Here is a 16,816-nt window from a genome sequence, read left to right on the forward strand (position 1 = left end):
GAAACGGTCCAAATCTGGAGCTAACCCGAAAAATTTAAATTTGTGAACAAGAAATTTTACCGTTGAGATGTAGAAACGGTCCAAATCCGGAGCTAACCCGACCCGACAACCCACCACAAAAGACAGAAAACAAGCCAACCTTGTCCCTCCTCACAAACGTTCAAATAAATACTCACAAAAACCAGAACCCAAAACACAGATATTAATTCTTATTTTTGCAGCGAAACAGGATGTTTAGTAATTTACTGAATTTTCATTTTTAAATTTTAAATAAAATTTCGCCAGCATGACCGTAATTTCTGCGACAGCAGCAAGTGGGTTTCTCACATTTCGTGTGAAATGCTGTGATTCGAAACCATCTCGAGGTTTTGGTTCCAAAAAAGACAAGGTACTTTCATTTCTTTTATTTGTTTTCAGTTGAATTTGTTGATCATTTTTTTAAATTTTCTTTTTAGTATATAGTTATGTGTTATTAATTGAGAGCTTTGGACACGCCAAACCAAATCTTTTCTGTAAAATTCAATGTTGTAATATGGGACTGAAATTATATAATTTTTTTTTTTAATTGTTAATCGGGCGAACAAAGCCAGTAGTTCAAGGGAGGAGAAGGGTAGGGCGGTACAACAAAAAAGGTTCTTTAATTTGATGGTGTTTTTTTGTTATTGTCTCTTTTTGGGATATTAATAAAATTATACAAATTTTTTTGTATTTGATTTTAGTTTTATTTATGGTTATTTGGGGAATAAATGAGATTAAATTTGTCGTTCCTTTTTTTAGTAGAGATTGGTGATGCTTAATTGCGATTTTAGCATAGTGAGGTTTTTCTTTTGAGGTTTATAAAATGGTTTAATAAGTTTCTGGTATTATGGGTTTACCTCTTTACATTATCAATTACTATAGAGATGGAAAGATTTGGGGTCCTTTTGAAGTGTTTTCACGAAAGCACTTTGTAGTGCTGGACTCAAATAGCTAGGAGGTAAAATAAGTACTTTTAACTGTTTTTTGAGTGCTCTTTAGAAAGTAGATACCGCTGCTAGATGCGATGTTATATGATTAAGATGTAAAAAGATTTATATTGGTAAGACAAATGATGTTTCTATCTTCATAAATAAGATAGGAGACCACTGGATGTGCATCAAGTAGTTACATAACGAAGCAAAAGCAAAATATAAGTTCAACTAATTGAGGAATTTTTTTAGTCTTTATATGTGCTCACGGGAGTTCATGGGTGGATTTGTCTGTGTGTACATGCAAGCTTTGATGTGCTAATGTGTTCTTGTCTCCTGATTATGCCCATGAATTTCTAAAATTGCAGAGGGACTTGTGCCCTCTTTTGTACCAGAAGCTCCTTTGGTCAATCACTTTGAAGTCTCTTGTACTTTGTATCATGCTTATAAAATGTATTTCTGTGGAAGAGTTATGCATCTTAGGATATCTACAGTTATTTGCTAGTTAGGATAACAATTTATTTGGTCATTGCAAAATCATTTATAATGCAATTTTGTATGTCATATGGTGCAGGAAATCAGTAACAAAACAGTCTGGTCCTCTACCTACACGTGAGTAGTTCTTTTTTAGTTATTCTTTTTTAAATTAATGGTGAGTGGGTTTATTTATTTTATTTATTGCTATATTGTCAATTGTATCCATATGTAATTTGGTATAATTTAGCATTGTGATTACTCTAGCATTGTGATTTTCACACAATTACACAATAGCATGATTCCTTTGTTTGATTTTCACACAATTACATTACACAAATCTCAAAGAACATAATAGATTGTATAATTTTCACATGTCTGTTCGTTGATTTGGAATAATTCAGATAGGATCTTTATTGTTTAGATTAGGTATTTTTTAAGTAAAAACGACAAAAATGAAAGTCCATGGTTGGTGGAGAAAAAACATGTTTAAGGGATGGATTACTCTAGCATTGTCAGGCTTGTGTAAAGATTTGACTAGGAAAAACCACTAACAACAGAGAACTCAGCTTTCCTCGCAACCACAAAAGTAAAGCTGTTATAAGGAGTGTCTGTTTGCTTGATGACAGGGGTGCTAAGACAATCAAGTGAGATGGCAAATTGATGGAAAATGAAGCTTTAAAACCAGAGTTAGAAGATGAAATGTATAAGAAAGTATATAAGATTCCATTAGAATCTCATCACACATTTTTTAGTGACATACCTAGGTATTTATATATCTTCTCTGGGGTAGTGGTTAAATAATTTAGGAAATGTATCTTGCATTACCCCAATAAAGCTTTACAAATACCCAAGTATGTCATCAAAGAAGGTATGATGAGATCCTTTGAAACCCTTTTACAATTACTTTATATTTCATTTTGCTAACACTTGCCATAAAACTTTGATTTTGATTAATACGTTGTTTGACCTGAACATTGGAGTGCCCTTACTGGCCAATTCAAGGGAAACCTCCTCATAATCGATCTGCTTTTGTGACTGTTGGGAGAGTTGACCTCTTCTGTTAACAGTTTTTTACTTGTTTGAATTTTTGCACGAACAACTTGCATCATCTAGAGTGCGTAGAAAAGGAAGTAGTAAGTATGCCATCTGTACACTTCTTGAAGTTTTCTTCGATTGATTAGAGGACTAATGTCATGCTGTTTTTTGTATTAACTTCACAATTCTGATATTTTACTTGCAATTTTTTTATTTGATTTTAGGAAATTTTCTATTTCCTCTGTTGATTCTGTTATGTTAACATGAAAATTTTCCTTGTAGAGGCGCCTCTTTTAAGTTTTCAGTTTGATGTAAAATCTAACATCAAATCCTTGGACGTTGACTTTGAGGAACGGCTGGCAGCAATTAAAAGGTGATACTTTGTTGCATTTTGCATTTGCATGCTTGTTAGAATTGGCTTCAAAATGGTGGACAGAAACAAAAACTTTAAGATATTGAAGGAGACTAGAGAATTTAGGAAAGCGGAAACTCTAATATTTCATGTTTTTCATAAAAAGTCTAAGTTTCTGAAATATTATAAGATCCAATTCGTATGATCCTGTACAGCTCTTATTAACTTAGGAACCCCTGTAAAACTTGCGATGCACCTGTGCATGTGATCCTTCACCATACTACACCTTTTTTCTGCATTAAGGAATAATCCTGGAAATAAAGCTTTTAATACACTATCGCCATGCTACTTATCATGCCAATAGTGAACATTTTTTATCCTCTTACCATCTCCAGTATTAATGACATTGCATTTAGGAAATCTATCTGAGCCATCTCTAATGTTTATTCGTTTGACATAGTTGTTTACAATAGTTTTACTTATTGGTTGGTTTATCATGTTCAGTTTGGAAACTGTATATCGGTATAGTTTACTTCCCACAAAAAGTTTATTTACATCATATTCTTGTGGTTTATTCTTTGTACTTTAATCAGTGCAATAATATTTGATAACTCTGATTGGATGGATTTTGCTTGTTTATACATCATATTTGAATCCTTTTTCAATGAGGTCTTTTCGTTCTGTGCACTGCTCAGGTCAGCAGTTGAGCAGAAAAAGGCAGAGAAAGAAAAAGAATTTGGAGCAATTGACTATGATGCACCAATTGAGTCAGAAAAGAAAACAATTGGACTTGGTACCAAGGTAAATATGTTGTACTTTGTGGTATGGTTAACTAATAAAAAAAAAAAGGGAAAAGATACAGCCACCAAAGGCTATACGTCGAATTCATGCACTGAATGATGTGACAAAATCCTAACCGTCTATTAATATTAATATTAAGTTAAAATTAATCAACGGTCAGGATTTTGCCACATCATTCGATGCATGACTTCAGTGTATAACCTTCGGTGGTTGTAGCATTACTAAAAAAAAAAATAGCATAAATCATGTACCAGCTGAATGCTTATAACACACATACACACATGCAAATATATTATTAGCTTTATTGACACCACTACTTTGCATTTTGACATGTAATAGATTGGAGTAGGAGTAGTTGTCCTGGTCTTTGGTTTGGTTTTTGCTCTTGGAGAGTTTCTTCCCACGGGAAGGTGTGGTATAGTAAAATAGAGTCTTCTCCCTCAAGTCCTTATTTATGAGATTTGTTTATCAGCTTTACTTTCAATCTTATGTTTTTAGATCATTTCTATCCAACATTGCTTGATTTAAAAACCAACATCATAGTAGAATTTGCCAGCAGACGCTGGAGGACCCTGACTGAATATGATATCTCATTATGTAATGTGTTTGGCTTGTGGCACCCAAAATCATCTTGAAGTTTTTAAACATGTTTTCATGAAATGTTATTTATTATCTACCAATTCAACTTTAGAATCCAAAATCACTAGTATCTGCTATCATATACTGGAATTTTCTGTTTTCCACTGCATTTTGATAGGATATATATTATGTTTGGCACCTTACCTCTTTCGTCATTGCGCAATGTGGCAACATGTAGATGACACAAAGCCTTTTTGAATTCTTAATGACTCTTGCTGATGAGAGTCCACGTCCGCCCTGACTTTTTAGGCATAACAAAAGCCCCCTAGTTTTTAAGGTTTAGGGATTGAATCTTGAGAACTTCATGATTATGCCACGACTTGACTTGTTCCGAATGACATTTGGTAGAGTTGATCGAGCCGCAAGGAGGTCACAACATATACCTCTAAGAATAGCATAAGCAACCTGAGGTGGTCTTCTCCTGCAGGTTCAACGACCTGGGTTAGACCCTACTCAGTGCCATACCGACATACTTTGAATCTCATCCGCAACTCGCGACCTGAGAATACTTAGCACATTTTTATCGAAAGCAAGGAATCACATCGTCTTGAAACCGATACACGGCGAAGAGTGTTTTACTCGAATGACCTTTTTAAATGTTATCCGTTGCGCTTTACAGCTAGTCTAGTCAATAAAATAATCTTTATTTTGACAGACGTGTCTATTGTGCAATAAGTACCAGCCATGTGCATTAAATGCAAGTCATGCTGAAATGACATTCTCTTTCAGAGCATTAAATGTGGATGAGGGTGCATTTAATATAATGGAGATAACCACGTTGACACTTGGTTGCTCCAATGGAGGGAAGCGTCGATTAGCATTCACGAAGCGTAGATTGGCATTCACAAAGCATAAAGGTTACTTTTTCTCGCGGATTAACGACACATGATCGCAATCAATGGTGAGAAACGTATCCCGCCCAAGCGTTGCTTGCCTAGGGAAACCAATCATCGTTTTTTTCCCTTATAAAACCTCGAGCTCGCTTCAAGTTTTGTCACAGAACTCATATTTTTAGAGAAAAAACAAAACTCTCACGAAATCAGTTTGCCATTCTTCTAGTTGATGTGCACTCTCCGTTATGACAGGAAATTCATTCCTAGCAGCAAAGAGGTAAGGAGGATTTCTTCTTTGCTTTCTTTTATTGTTTTGTTAATTGCTTGACTTTTGTGGTAACGGTGGGTATGAACTGTCTGGCAATCGTTTACGGTGCGTATTTTCGGACAGTGGTGAGAGGAGGGCTTTTTTCTTCATAAAGAGTGAGAACTTAGGGCACGAATCCTTGGGTGTCTACTAGCACATGACATATAACTCGGAATCCCCCCAGAGGGAATGGTCGTGATCTCGGAGGTGATCTTTAAATGTGGGGCGTTGATACCCCTTCATTAGATCAATCCTCGACCACTTCGAGGTCACGCCATAACAATTGACGCCTAATGCGTATATGATAGTTGTTACTATGTATATCGCATGTGACAAAAATGGCCTTGGCGAGCTGACAGCGCTGGAGCTTGCATGTGCTTACTATCTGAAGAAGAGCATGGATAAAGACTCTTTTTGCCTTTCGAAATGATCTACGATCGAGAGAGGAATATTTGGTTATCCTAGTACCGTCGGGGCTTATGAGACCAAATTTTTCTTTTTCAAGTATGATGGCGTCTGCCAGTTTAAGGAGCTGAGTAGGTTTTTTTTTCCTCCAATTTGCGAATTGTTCCTATTTCTTCAGCTCTTGTTTTTAACGAACTTTTTTGTCTCATTGCAGGAAATAAGACGACCAGATTGACGGCTCTGACAGATTTCAACCGAATCGTGGCATTCGGTAATCTACCAGAGCAAAGTCGCGACGTGAGATTGCTCGTGACTACTGCCAACCTAAGAAAGTTTGGTTTTTTCAATCCTAAAGCATCTGTGGAACCTTTAGTCCGTAAGTATCCTCACACTTAGAACCTCATTCTTCTGTCTGTAGTGACCTTTTCACTAACATGCTTTCATGGCGCATAGCAACCATGCCATACAAGGTTCCAAGGCCGAAAACAAGGACCAGGGGGTTCGTATTTCCCCGGGTCGCCTCGGCTAGCTCAGTCGAGGCGATCCTTGGTGATATCCCCACAGGAAGGATACAAATTGGCCCGCGAACACCCATAGAGCGATATAAGGAATCGCAGTCCGAGCCAAAGGACTTAGGGGTGCAGCTGAGGGGATCGTAGTCTTACCAGGCTTGGCATCCACAAGAGCTTGCCTGAAGGAGAGCGGGCAAACAACGGGTCAACGAGATGCCAATTCCTCCAGGGGCAGACAAGTCTATGCTGGATTCCATGGGGCAACTCCCACAACACATGCAACCGGTGGTGTATACAACGCTTTAGTTACAAAGCCGGGTAAAACAGCTCGTTCATGTCGAGGACTTCCCAATATCAATTGATTTTCTTACCTTTTATGATTTTTGGGAAAACGGAGGTTAACTCTTGTTTCTTTTCTCATGCAGTTCTTGCTCACCTTGCATATGACCCAACAAAAGATCAATATGGACTCTGCTGGAGGGCTCCACAAGCTGAGGGAAGAGAATGCCAAGCTGAAATAAGACTTCGCGGCTCTGGACGCGGAGGCAAAAACATTTCACGTCCAAGTGAATCAGTACCTGATAGAGAGAAATTATGCCATTCGCACAATGAAATTCCAAAAGGCTGAGCTCGAGAAGAGAGGTGAGGAGAACAAAAAGCTCCAAAGGACAGTGGCCAAACTCACCAAAAAGTGTGGCGAGATAGAGTAGGAGCTGAAGGTAAACTCTGAGCGAGCCATGAAGGCGAAAGAAGAGAGAGCTCAACTGTAGGAAAATTCTGAGAAGTGGAAGAGAGCTCTGGAAATGGACCTCGAGTTGTCCCAAGGGCAGGTCGCTTCATTAATTTATCAGATGAAGCGGCAAAATCTTGAACTCGAGAGGAAGGCTGCTGATTAGGCAATACAGGTCATCTATAGCTTACGACCAAGGAATTTAGGGATGGACCTCTCCGACCTCCTGAATGAATATCAAGACATCTTTGCTTCCATGGCCCAAGCTAATGATGCCGAGAAGGAAGAGGGACAAGAGTCTTCTTTGGAGGATGACCAGTCTAAGGCCTACGTCCCTAAGGACCCAACAGCTGATTGGATGGTTGGCGACCAACCGGGGGATACAAAGGTCGTGTCCATAGAGCCTGGAGGTGGAGATCAGTGATCGCTTCTTCTGCTTCTACACAGCTTGTTTTTTTACTCTTTTCTTTTTATTACTTATCTCTTTTTTGGTTGCCCACTATACTTACTCGAATCACATATATATAAAAGAAGTATTTTTAGCCATTTGTGATAGCACTTCTATAATTTGAGTACTACACAAGACTAATGTTACATATCCAAACAAGAAACTTGTAAAACATCGTAACGAACAAGATCATACACGACATATTTGTTCAAGACAAAGAAGAACAATCTTATTCATAAAGGTTAAAAGGAAAACTTTACAAGTAAACGGAATGGAAAATTGAGAGCGAGTTCTGAATTACTGGTAATAGGGCGAAGATGCTCAGCATTCCAAGCTCGCGGTACTCCGGAACCATTAAGCCTCTTGAGGTGATACGTTCCTAGTCGTATTACCTTGGCAATGTGGTATGAACCTTCCCAATTAGGTCTCAGTACCCCTGCATTTGGTCCCTTTATACCAAGAAGGACTTCTTTCAGAACCAGGTTGTCGACCTAAAGTCTCTTCTTCTGACCTTAAAGTCGAATAACCTTTTCGCATGCTGTTGGTAGGATGCTATCCTTAATCGAGTCTTGTTGTGGTGTTCTTCAACTAGGTCCATACTTGCATGTAGAAGTGCTTCATTGTCTGTTTCATTCAATAGGTCTCTTCAGAACGAACCAGTCCCTACTTCCACTGGGACTATAGCCTTGCAGTCATATGCTAACAAGAAGGGTGTTTTTGAAGTAGAGGTTCTCAGAGTTATTCTATATGCTCATATAACTTTTGGGAGGTCATCGACCTAATTACCCTTGGCAGCACCAAGCTTGGTCTTTAGAGTGTGTTTGATGTTTTTGTTGACAGCTTCAACCTGACCATTAGCTTGCGGTCTTGCGACTGAGGCAAACTTTTTATGGATCTCCAGCTCATCGCAAAATTACTTGAATTCCTCATTGTCGAACTGTTTCCTATTATCAGAGATGAGTGTATAAGGAATTTCGTAGCGACACACTATATTCTTGAAGACGAAGTCTTTGAGCTTCTTGGTAGTGATCGCGGCCAAGGGCTCAGCCTCAGCCTCAGTCACAGCCCATTTGGTGAAGTAATCTACCGCAACCATAACATACTTGAGGCCTTCTTTTTTGGCTGGCATGGGCCCAATAAGATCAATTCCCTACATAGAGAATGACCAAAGGTTGGTCATTATTGTCAGTTGGTGGGAAAAAGCTCGCGGGATGTTCGTGAACTATTGACACTTGTCACATTTTTTCACAAAATTGAAAGTGTCTTCCTGAAGTAGAGGCCAATAGTACCATTGTGGACAATTTTATTGGCGAGGGATCGTGCAGCAGTGTGATTACCGCAAATCCCTTAATGTATCTTTCTCATAATATACTCTGCTTCTTCATTGATTACACATCAGAGGAGAGGGCCGTTAAACTCTTGCTTGTATAACTGATCTCCGATGAGCGTGTAACTAGCAACTCTGGTGCGAAAGATTTTGCCTTAGTTTTGTCACTGGGCAAAGTCCCATCTCGGAGATACTGAATGATTGGAGTCATTCAGGAAATTGACTCAACTGTAGCTATGGTCTGCTCGGGTGAGCTGATACTAGGAATCTCTATGTACCAGACTAGAATACTTTCCGACACATCTGAGTCTAGCGACGAGGTTATTCTTGCCAAGGCGTCCACGATAGAGTTATTGTCTCTCTGAATTTGTTTGATCATGAAGTGCTTGAAAGGCTCGAGTGCGACTTTAGCTTTCTTCAAATAGCTAATCATGTTCTCTTTCTTGGCTTGATATTCTCCCAAGATCTTATTAACAACCAGCTAGGAATCATTGTGAATACTGATTGCGCTTAATCCTATTTCTTTCGCTAATCACAAACCAGCGAGCAACGCTTCATATTCGACCTCGTCGTTCGTAGCTTGGAACCCAAATCGAAGAATTCCATGGATGCGAGTCCCTTTATGACTGAGGAGGAGAAGACCTGCCCCGACTCTTTTCCTGTTTGAGGAACCATCAACATAGAGACTCCAAGTTGATAAGTTTTGAACGGTTTCTTGGATGACTTCGCTGGCTTGTTGCTCGGATTCCCGATTTGGCTAGTACGAGAATTCCGAAATGAAATCAGCAATAGCCTGCCCTTTGATGGCTGTTTTCGGTCTGTAATGCAGATCAAACTGACTCAGTTTTGTTGCCCATTTGAGTAACTTACACGAAGCTTTCGACTATTGAAGAACTTGCATGAGCGGGTAGTTGGTCAGAACATGGATTGTATGGGCATGGAAATGGGCCGGAGCTTCCTGGAGGTGATCAGTAGGGCATAAGCTAATCGCTCTATTTTTGGATACCGCATTTTGGCATCCAACAGTCGCTTGCTCGCGTAATACACTGGTCATTGAACTTTACCCTCTTCCTGAATGAGAGCTGAGCTGACTACGTGCTGACAGACAGACAGGTACAAGAGTAGAATTTCCTTGGGAAGAGGCTTGGACATGAGATGTGGCTTTCCAAGGTGTTCTTTTATGCTATGAAAAGCTTGCTCGCACTCTAGAGTCCACTTGAACTTCTTGTTGGCCTTAAGTATATTAAAAAATGGCAAGCAATGGTTTGTTGCTCTTGATATGAAGCGACCGAGAGCCGTTATTCTCCCATTTAGGCTTTGAACCTGTTTTCGATTGATCAGGCTTTTCATATTAAGGAGAGTCTAGATCTTCTCGGGGTTGATTTCGATTCTCTTCTGATTAACCATATACCCCAAAAACTTTCCTAAGGATACTCCGAATGAGCATTTAAGAGGATTGAGCTTCATTTTGTATCTTCGGAGTACGTCAAACATCTCAGCGATATGCGCTATGTGATCTGAAGCGACATGCGACTTGACAGTATGTCATCAACATAAACTTCCATCGACTTTTAGATCTGCTCGAAAAACATACGGTTAACCAGCCGCTGATAAGTTGCCCTAATATTTTTTAGGTCGAAGGGCATGCCTTGTAACAATACAGTCCCCAATCTGTAACGAACGAGGTATGTTCTTCGTTCGATGCGTACATCAAGATCTAAATATATCTCGAATAGGCGTCCATAAAGCTCAGCAACTCATGCTCGGAAGTGGCATCAATGAGCTGGTCGATCCTTGGCAAGGGAAAACTCTTTTTCGGACAAGCTTTGTTGAGGTTAGTAAAGTTGACACAGGTTCGCCACTTGTCATTGGACTTCTTTACCAAGACCGGATTGGCAACCTAGCTCGAGTAAAGCTCTTCTCTAATGGACCCGTTCAAAAGGAGCTTATCTACCTCAGTTTTCAAGGCAGCATAGTGTTTAGAGTCCATGACTCTTCTCTTATGGTGAACCGGCTTGACTGCACTATCAATGTTGAGTGCATGACATATGACATTCGGGTTGATCCCGATCATGTCAGTATGAGTCCATGCAAAAACATCGACATTCTCTTTAAGAAAGCTTGTTAGGCTTTTAGCGAGCTAGGGGTTGAGATTACTCCCAATTCTTAACACTCGGGTCGGCTCATTTTGATCGACTGACACCTTAGATAGGTCCTTAACTAGCCCACTGTGAGGGCACTCTTGAATGCGAGGATCCATGTTGTCCCCTACTGGGCTGGGCTGGGCTGGGCTGGGCTGGGCTGGCCTGGCCTGGGCTGTGACTCGATCCTGCTAATTGCCATAGCCTGCTCGGGGATGCCTATTGGCCTTCCCTTTCCCTTGCATGTCATATGCACTGCTCTTATTTAGCAGTCGCGAGATTCGCGTTGAGATAATTTTACTTCCCTAATCCTCGTCAAGGTGGGGAACTTCATTTTCAGATAGTAGATGGAGGTGACTGGCTTGAAATTTCCCAGTAGAAGTCGTCCCAGAATGCCATTGAAGGCAGACTAACAATCCACTATCAAAAACTCCGTCATTTTGGTCATTTCGTTGGTTTCACCCAACGTGATTGGGAGTGAGATCGTTCCCCTAGGAATCAAATGATCCCTAGTAAAACCATAGTGGGGGATAGAGGCAGGCTTCAAGTCTGCCTCGTCCAATTGCATTTTCTCGAAAACTTGTTGAAACAGCATATTCATAGTGCTTTTATTGTCCACCAACATTCTATGGACTTCTCACCGACCTATTTTAGGCATGATGACAGTGTATCCTCTTGGGGGTGATGCAATCGCACTGCGTCTTTCTTAGAGAAAGTGATCTCCTCCTTGCGAACCTTAGCGAGTCGCGGCGCCGTGCTCATTACACTCACGAGGTCATGACGAGCTTCCCGAGCATACCTTTCCTAGGCACCTTGAGAATTTCTCGCGTGGTGCGGTCCTCCAAAGATGATCCCTACACAAGCAAGGGCACTTCTTCCCTTATTCCTCTTGATCCTTTTTTCGAACGGAAGTCGGACCATCGACATACTCTTTGAAGTGCCCTTACTTGATGAGGTCTTCGATTACTTGCTTGAGAGCCCAAAACTCATTAGTGTGATGCATATTATCCCGATGATAGTGGTAGTATTTTTTGCTGTTTTTGGCTGAGAGGGGATTCTTCATGGGCTCTAGCTCTTCGAGCAGGCTAACCTCCTCTGACTTATCCAGAATAACCGACACTGAGGTATTCAAATGAGTGTATTAACTTTTGTTGCGATTGCAACGAAGAATTAGGGCATAAGATTTTTTAGGCTCAAATCGCTGCTTCATTCCTTTTCGTTGATCGTCATTAGCCCATCTACGATTAGCCTTTCTACTATACTCCCCCCGGTCAGGAGCACTGGTGGAGGGACCGGGGTCACGACAGTTAAAAGCGACCACAGAATTTTCGATTCGGAGATATTTCTCAGTGAGGTTGTAAAAGCGAGTGAGGGAAACATCATCCTCTGATTGCAGTTCCTTGCACAAGTTAGTCTGCGGGTGAACCCCCACAACAATGAGAGTCTGAACGGACTCCTCGGGAGTATGAGCCACTTTATGGAATTCCCTGTGGAATCTGTCTATGTAAGACTAGAGGGATTCATCCCTCTCTTGTCGTATGTTGCTCATGTAGCTCAACGGTATCGAGAACTTCCTGTTCGCTTGGAAGTGTCTCAATAACGATGAGCTCATTTATTGCCACGAGCTGATTGATCATACAAGAAGCGATTTGAACCAGCGCTTGGCATGGGCAGTTAGGGTTACTGCTAAGCAGTGACATTTGGGCAAGTTTGAGACTTAGTGGAGTTCCATGGGGTCTTTGAACTCGGAAAGGTGATCTTATGGATTTGAATTCCCATCAAATGTTTGTATGTCGAGCATTCTGAATCTCGATGGGAAAGGAGCAGTTAAAACTGTTAGAGAAAAGGGAGACGCCTCTACGACCTTCCCACACTCATTCTACTGAGCCTTAAGTTGATCCATAACTCGTTGTAGTTCCTTAATCTGAGGTAGCAGAGTTGCTTGGGGATCACTTTCCGCAATGTGGGTTCGACCCTCACGATTGCGGTAAAGGAAAGACCGTAAATCGGGCTCTTCCTTAACTCGGTCAGAAGCTCCGACGAACCTTGACACACACTGGCTGGGGCCATGTGAAGCCATTAAATGGCTCAGGGAGTTTTCCTGATCTCTGCAGTGGTCCAATCCGACCTGCTGACGATGGGGGTTTCCTGCATGATGACGGTCAAGGTCATCATTTCGACGATATTAGGAATCTGCCTGCCTTCAGGGCCCATGCAACATGGCGTGGGATGGCTCATGCTGCGACATGTCACCAAGTCGCAATGCCACAGGTATTCTACCCGGTGCACGACTGATGTTCGCTGATCCCGCGGAGCTATTCCATTCACTGCTCGCCACTTGTTTTCCCTTACTTTTGCGCACTGTAGTGCGTGTGGTACAGGCTTTTGCCCTTTTTCGTGTTTTCGCGTGACCTATAGGCGTCTTTGGCGTTGGCACCGCTTCATTAGACTATGGTGGCACGACCCGATCCCAACGGTCTAGCCTTTGGCTAACCGTTTGGAGAGTATTATTGAATCTCTCCAGGTAACTCATCACAACTAGGTTGAGCCATGACCTTAAAGGAATATCCGCCATGATAGTTTGTTGGATTGGCGACACTTCGGGAGAAGTGTCATCCTGTACCTAGGGGATTTCCTCATTGTCAATGTCGGTTCGCTCAGTTTCAAAACCGCGAACCATTTGCTGATGGGTATGACCGATTGGTTAAAGGTTTCTGATGAAGAGCAGATACTAAATCAAGTCCTCCTTCTAGCACCAAATTATTGATGCTTGATTTTGATACCAACGATTCACACTTGCAAAATGCTAAGCGAGCTTAGAAGTTACACGTGATATGGAAATATGTAGCAAGAGAGTAAATTAAAGGCAGTTTTTAAAGAGATGCTCAAAAGCAATTCCTACGTCCACTGTAGTTGTATTAATAGGTGGTTACAGTTAGGTCGCATGTAGCGAGCTGAGTTACAATCTAGAGAGAGAGAGAGAGAAGGGGTGTATGATGTTTAAGATTAAAGATAAGTCAATCCCGTAAATGAGAGACGAGCCATTTATTTATAGTGGGAGGATTCAATGTAATAATCATGAGCCTGCAATCCGGCAAGTGGGGTACAATTCCTAACTCGTTTCCCATTGGTTGTCTGCATGAGAGATATTCTTAAATTGCGTAGAGCTTGGACAAGTGAACGATTTCTAGCCACTCGCAAGCCTGACATTCACCTGTTGCACTGACGAGAACCATATATCTTCCGTCATTGCGCGACGTGATAACATCTAAAAGTCTGAGAATTCTCCTACTCATGTCTGGGAATTCACCTAGGCCCATGAGTTTTGTTAGGGCCTGGGAAATTTTAATTTAGCCTTCTAATTTACTTTATATTTGGGCTAAATAGATATTTATATAAGGAGGTTTATATAATTTATCAGGAGGTGATTTGTTAAAAAAAAAAATTTCCTAACTTATGCTGTCTTTGACCGTTAATACTAAATTAATTAGGATTTGATTGTTTATTATTGAAATATGTTTCTATTTACTTCCAATTATATATAACCTTATTTCCTCAATGGATATTCATAAAATGTAACAGAAAATTATTTGATTAAAAGTCTTACCTTTAAATTAATTAAAGTTAATTTTATATGTTTCCCGAAATATAGCTAAATCTCAAATGTTTGGGCTTCGTTTGGTTCAAGATTGGGAATACTACTCATAGTATTCCAAAAAAAGTTAAACAGTAAAATACCCAAAAACTCTCATTTTTGGGAATACTATTTTCAATATTATTCAATTTTTTTTAAACCCTTTAAATTTGTTAATTTAATTAAATACCACTAAATATTTTTTTTAAAATTACAAAAACACCCCAATAATCCACATTTACCAGATTCCGGCCACCACCGCCGGAAAATGGTCGGAATCTGGTAGGATGGCGCACTACCGGCTGAATCTGGCCGGTAGTGCGCCGATCTAGCCTTTTCCGACCAGATCCACGGTGGATCTGGCCGTTGACGGCCAGATCTTTGGCCGTAACAGTCGGTCACGACGGCCAACAAACGGTCGTCGTTGACCATCAACATCAACGACGACCGTTTGTTGGCCGTCGTTGAGAGCAAATACGGCCAGATCTGGCGGTTGACGGCCAGATCTGGCCGTAGATCTGGCCTTTGCCGGCCAGATCCACCGTGGATTTAGCCGGAAAATGCCATATCTGCGCATGACTGGCAAGATCCAGCCGGTCATGCGCCCATAAGGTGACTCCGGCCACGTCCGGTGGTGGTGGCCGACTGGGGGTGTTTGAGGGTGAGTTAAGGATATTTTTGTTAACTTTTAATGTTTTATTATAGGGGGTATTTTGTAAAAAAACAAATATATAGGGTATTTTATTAATTTATAAATCCTACATCGTAATACCCGCCCAATTCAACTTTTTTTTTAACTTTTTTCAAAAAACTTTTCTCAAAACCCCCAAATTTTGAACCAAACGGAGCCCAATAATTTTTGGAAACTATTATATAATTTTGCTGAAGGGTTTCTTAATATTTGTAAGTGTTTGAGATTTTTTTTAAGGGTTATTTTTTATATTTAAAATTGGGTTTTTGGTATTTCAGAGAATATTTAATACTTTCCAAAAGATGTTCAGGTTTTGTAATCTTTTAAGAGTAAATTAAATTAACCTTGTAAATTAAATGGTTTATTTGTTACAATAATATTATATTCTTTTTTATGTTGAATATTTACAAGTCTTTGTCTACAATTAATGTGCTCTAAAATTAAAAGTACAATATTATAAGTATAGTTGACCTCTCATAAATTAAATTGACTCCAAAGATGCTTATTGAAAATAGAGATAATGATTTAAGAGTAAAGTTTTGGGGAAATATTTATTTAATGTGGTTGGTCTACAGCATCACACAATGATTAATGTTGGTAATATGTTGGGTTACACTAATTAATTACAATAATACTACATTTACAAACATTTCTTATTAACTTTCTTTCACAAATGTGACGTATCAGTTCATAATTAGTTAGCTTGTAATTGGTCACGTTTGTCTAATAATATGTCTTTTCTACTAAACGCGAACTGACCAATTATAAACATTTATAAGAAAAAGTGGTGAGAAACATTTGTTACCCTATTTTTGTTCGATTAATTATGATTCGTTGATTACACAAATGCCACCATTATTGTACAATCATTTCTCATGACTGTAATTGCAAATGTTAGACGTCACTACTTAGACGTACTCTCTCTGTGTGGGTGAAAAGTGAAAACTATCTGCCATTGACAGCCCAGGTCTATCTTGGGTGGCCTGCTCAAAGTGTCACATAACAGGTCCAAGACTAGCCCATTACTTAGCACATGTCCAAAAAGGTTCTCTAAGAGCTTTTGTTTGGTACGATTTTTTGGAGTAAAGTTTATAAAAAAAAAAGAGTTTATGGAAGAAGAACTTATTAGAATAGGGTTTTTATGAAAAAAAAAAATTGTTAGTTGTTTGATTAGAAAAATGTAAAATGACTTTTTAATATTAATTTATCAAAAATTGTTTTAATATATAAGAATATATCAAAAGAAGTTTATAAAATTGAATAGAAATATGTTTTAAATTTCAATAATTTTATTAAGCTCAAAAAGAGCTCACGGGAAAAGTTCAAAATTTGAATTTTTCTCATAAACCATAAAATAACTTATTTAAAATTGTATAAGTACTTTTGAAATACAATCAAAAAACCTAAAAAAATATTTATAACTTTAAATTAAATAAGCACTTTTGGTCAATAAATAAGTCTAACCAAACATGTTATATTAATTTAGTATAAGTAACTTTATGGAATAGGAGATGAGAAAATACAAAAAGAGAAGGAG

At 39.5% G+C, this 16,816-nt stretch overlaps 1 protein-coding gene and 1 long non-coding RNA gene across 2 annotated transcripts; both read left to right on the plus strand.

Annotated features, from left to right (window-relative positions):
- Nucleotides 1–232: 232 nt before the first annotated feature.
- On the plus strand, nt 233–4,062 carry LOC116108055. Its single transcript, XR_004124583.1, has 4 exons — nt 233–388; nt 1,522–1,559; nt 2,742–2,832; nt 3,507–4,062. It is a non-coding gene; the product is annotated as an uncharacterized LOC116108055 (long non-coding RNA).
- Nucleotides 4,063–5,313: 1,251 nt separating this feature from the next.
- LOC116108059 lies at nt 5,314–6,455 on the plus strand. Its single transcript, XM_031394336.1, has 4 exons — nt 5,314–5,361; nt 5,834–5,927; nt 6,011–6,172; nt 6,250–6,455. The coding sequence occupies exons 1-4, from the start codon at nt 5,314–5,316 to the stop codon at nt 6,453–6,455; spliced, it is 510 nt and encodes a 169-aa protein (XP_031250196.1).
- The last annotated feature ends 10,361 nt before the right edge of the window (nt 6,456–16,816 follow it).

This window comes from Pistacia vera, unplaced genomic scaffold (assembly GCF_008641045.1).
Source record: "Pistacia vera cultivar Batoury unplaced genomic scaffold, PisVer_v2 Contig552, whole genome shotgun sequence".
NCBI lineage: Eukaryota > Viridiplantae > Streptophyta > Magnoliopsida > Sapindales > Anacardiaceae > Pistacia > Pistacia vera.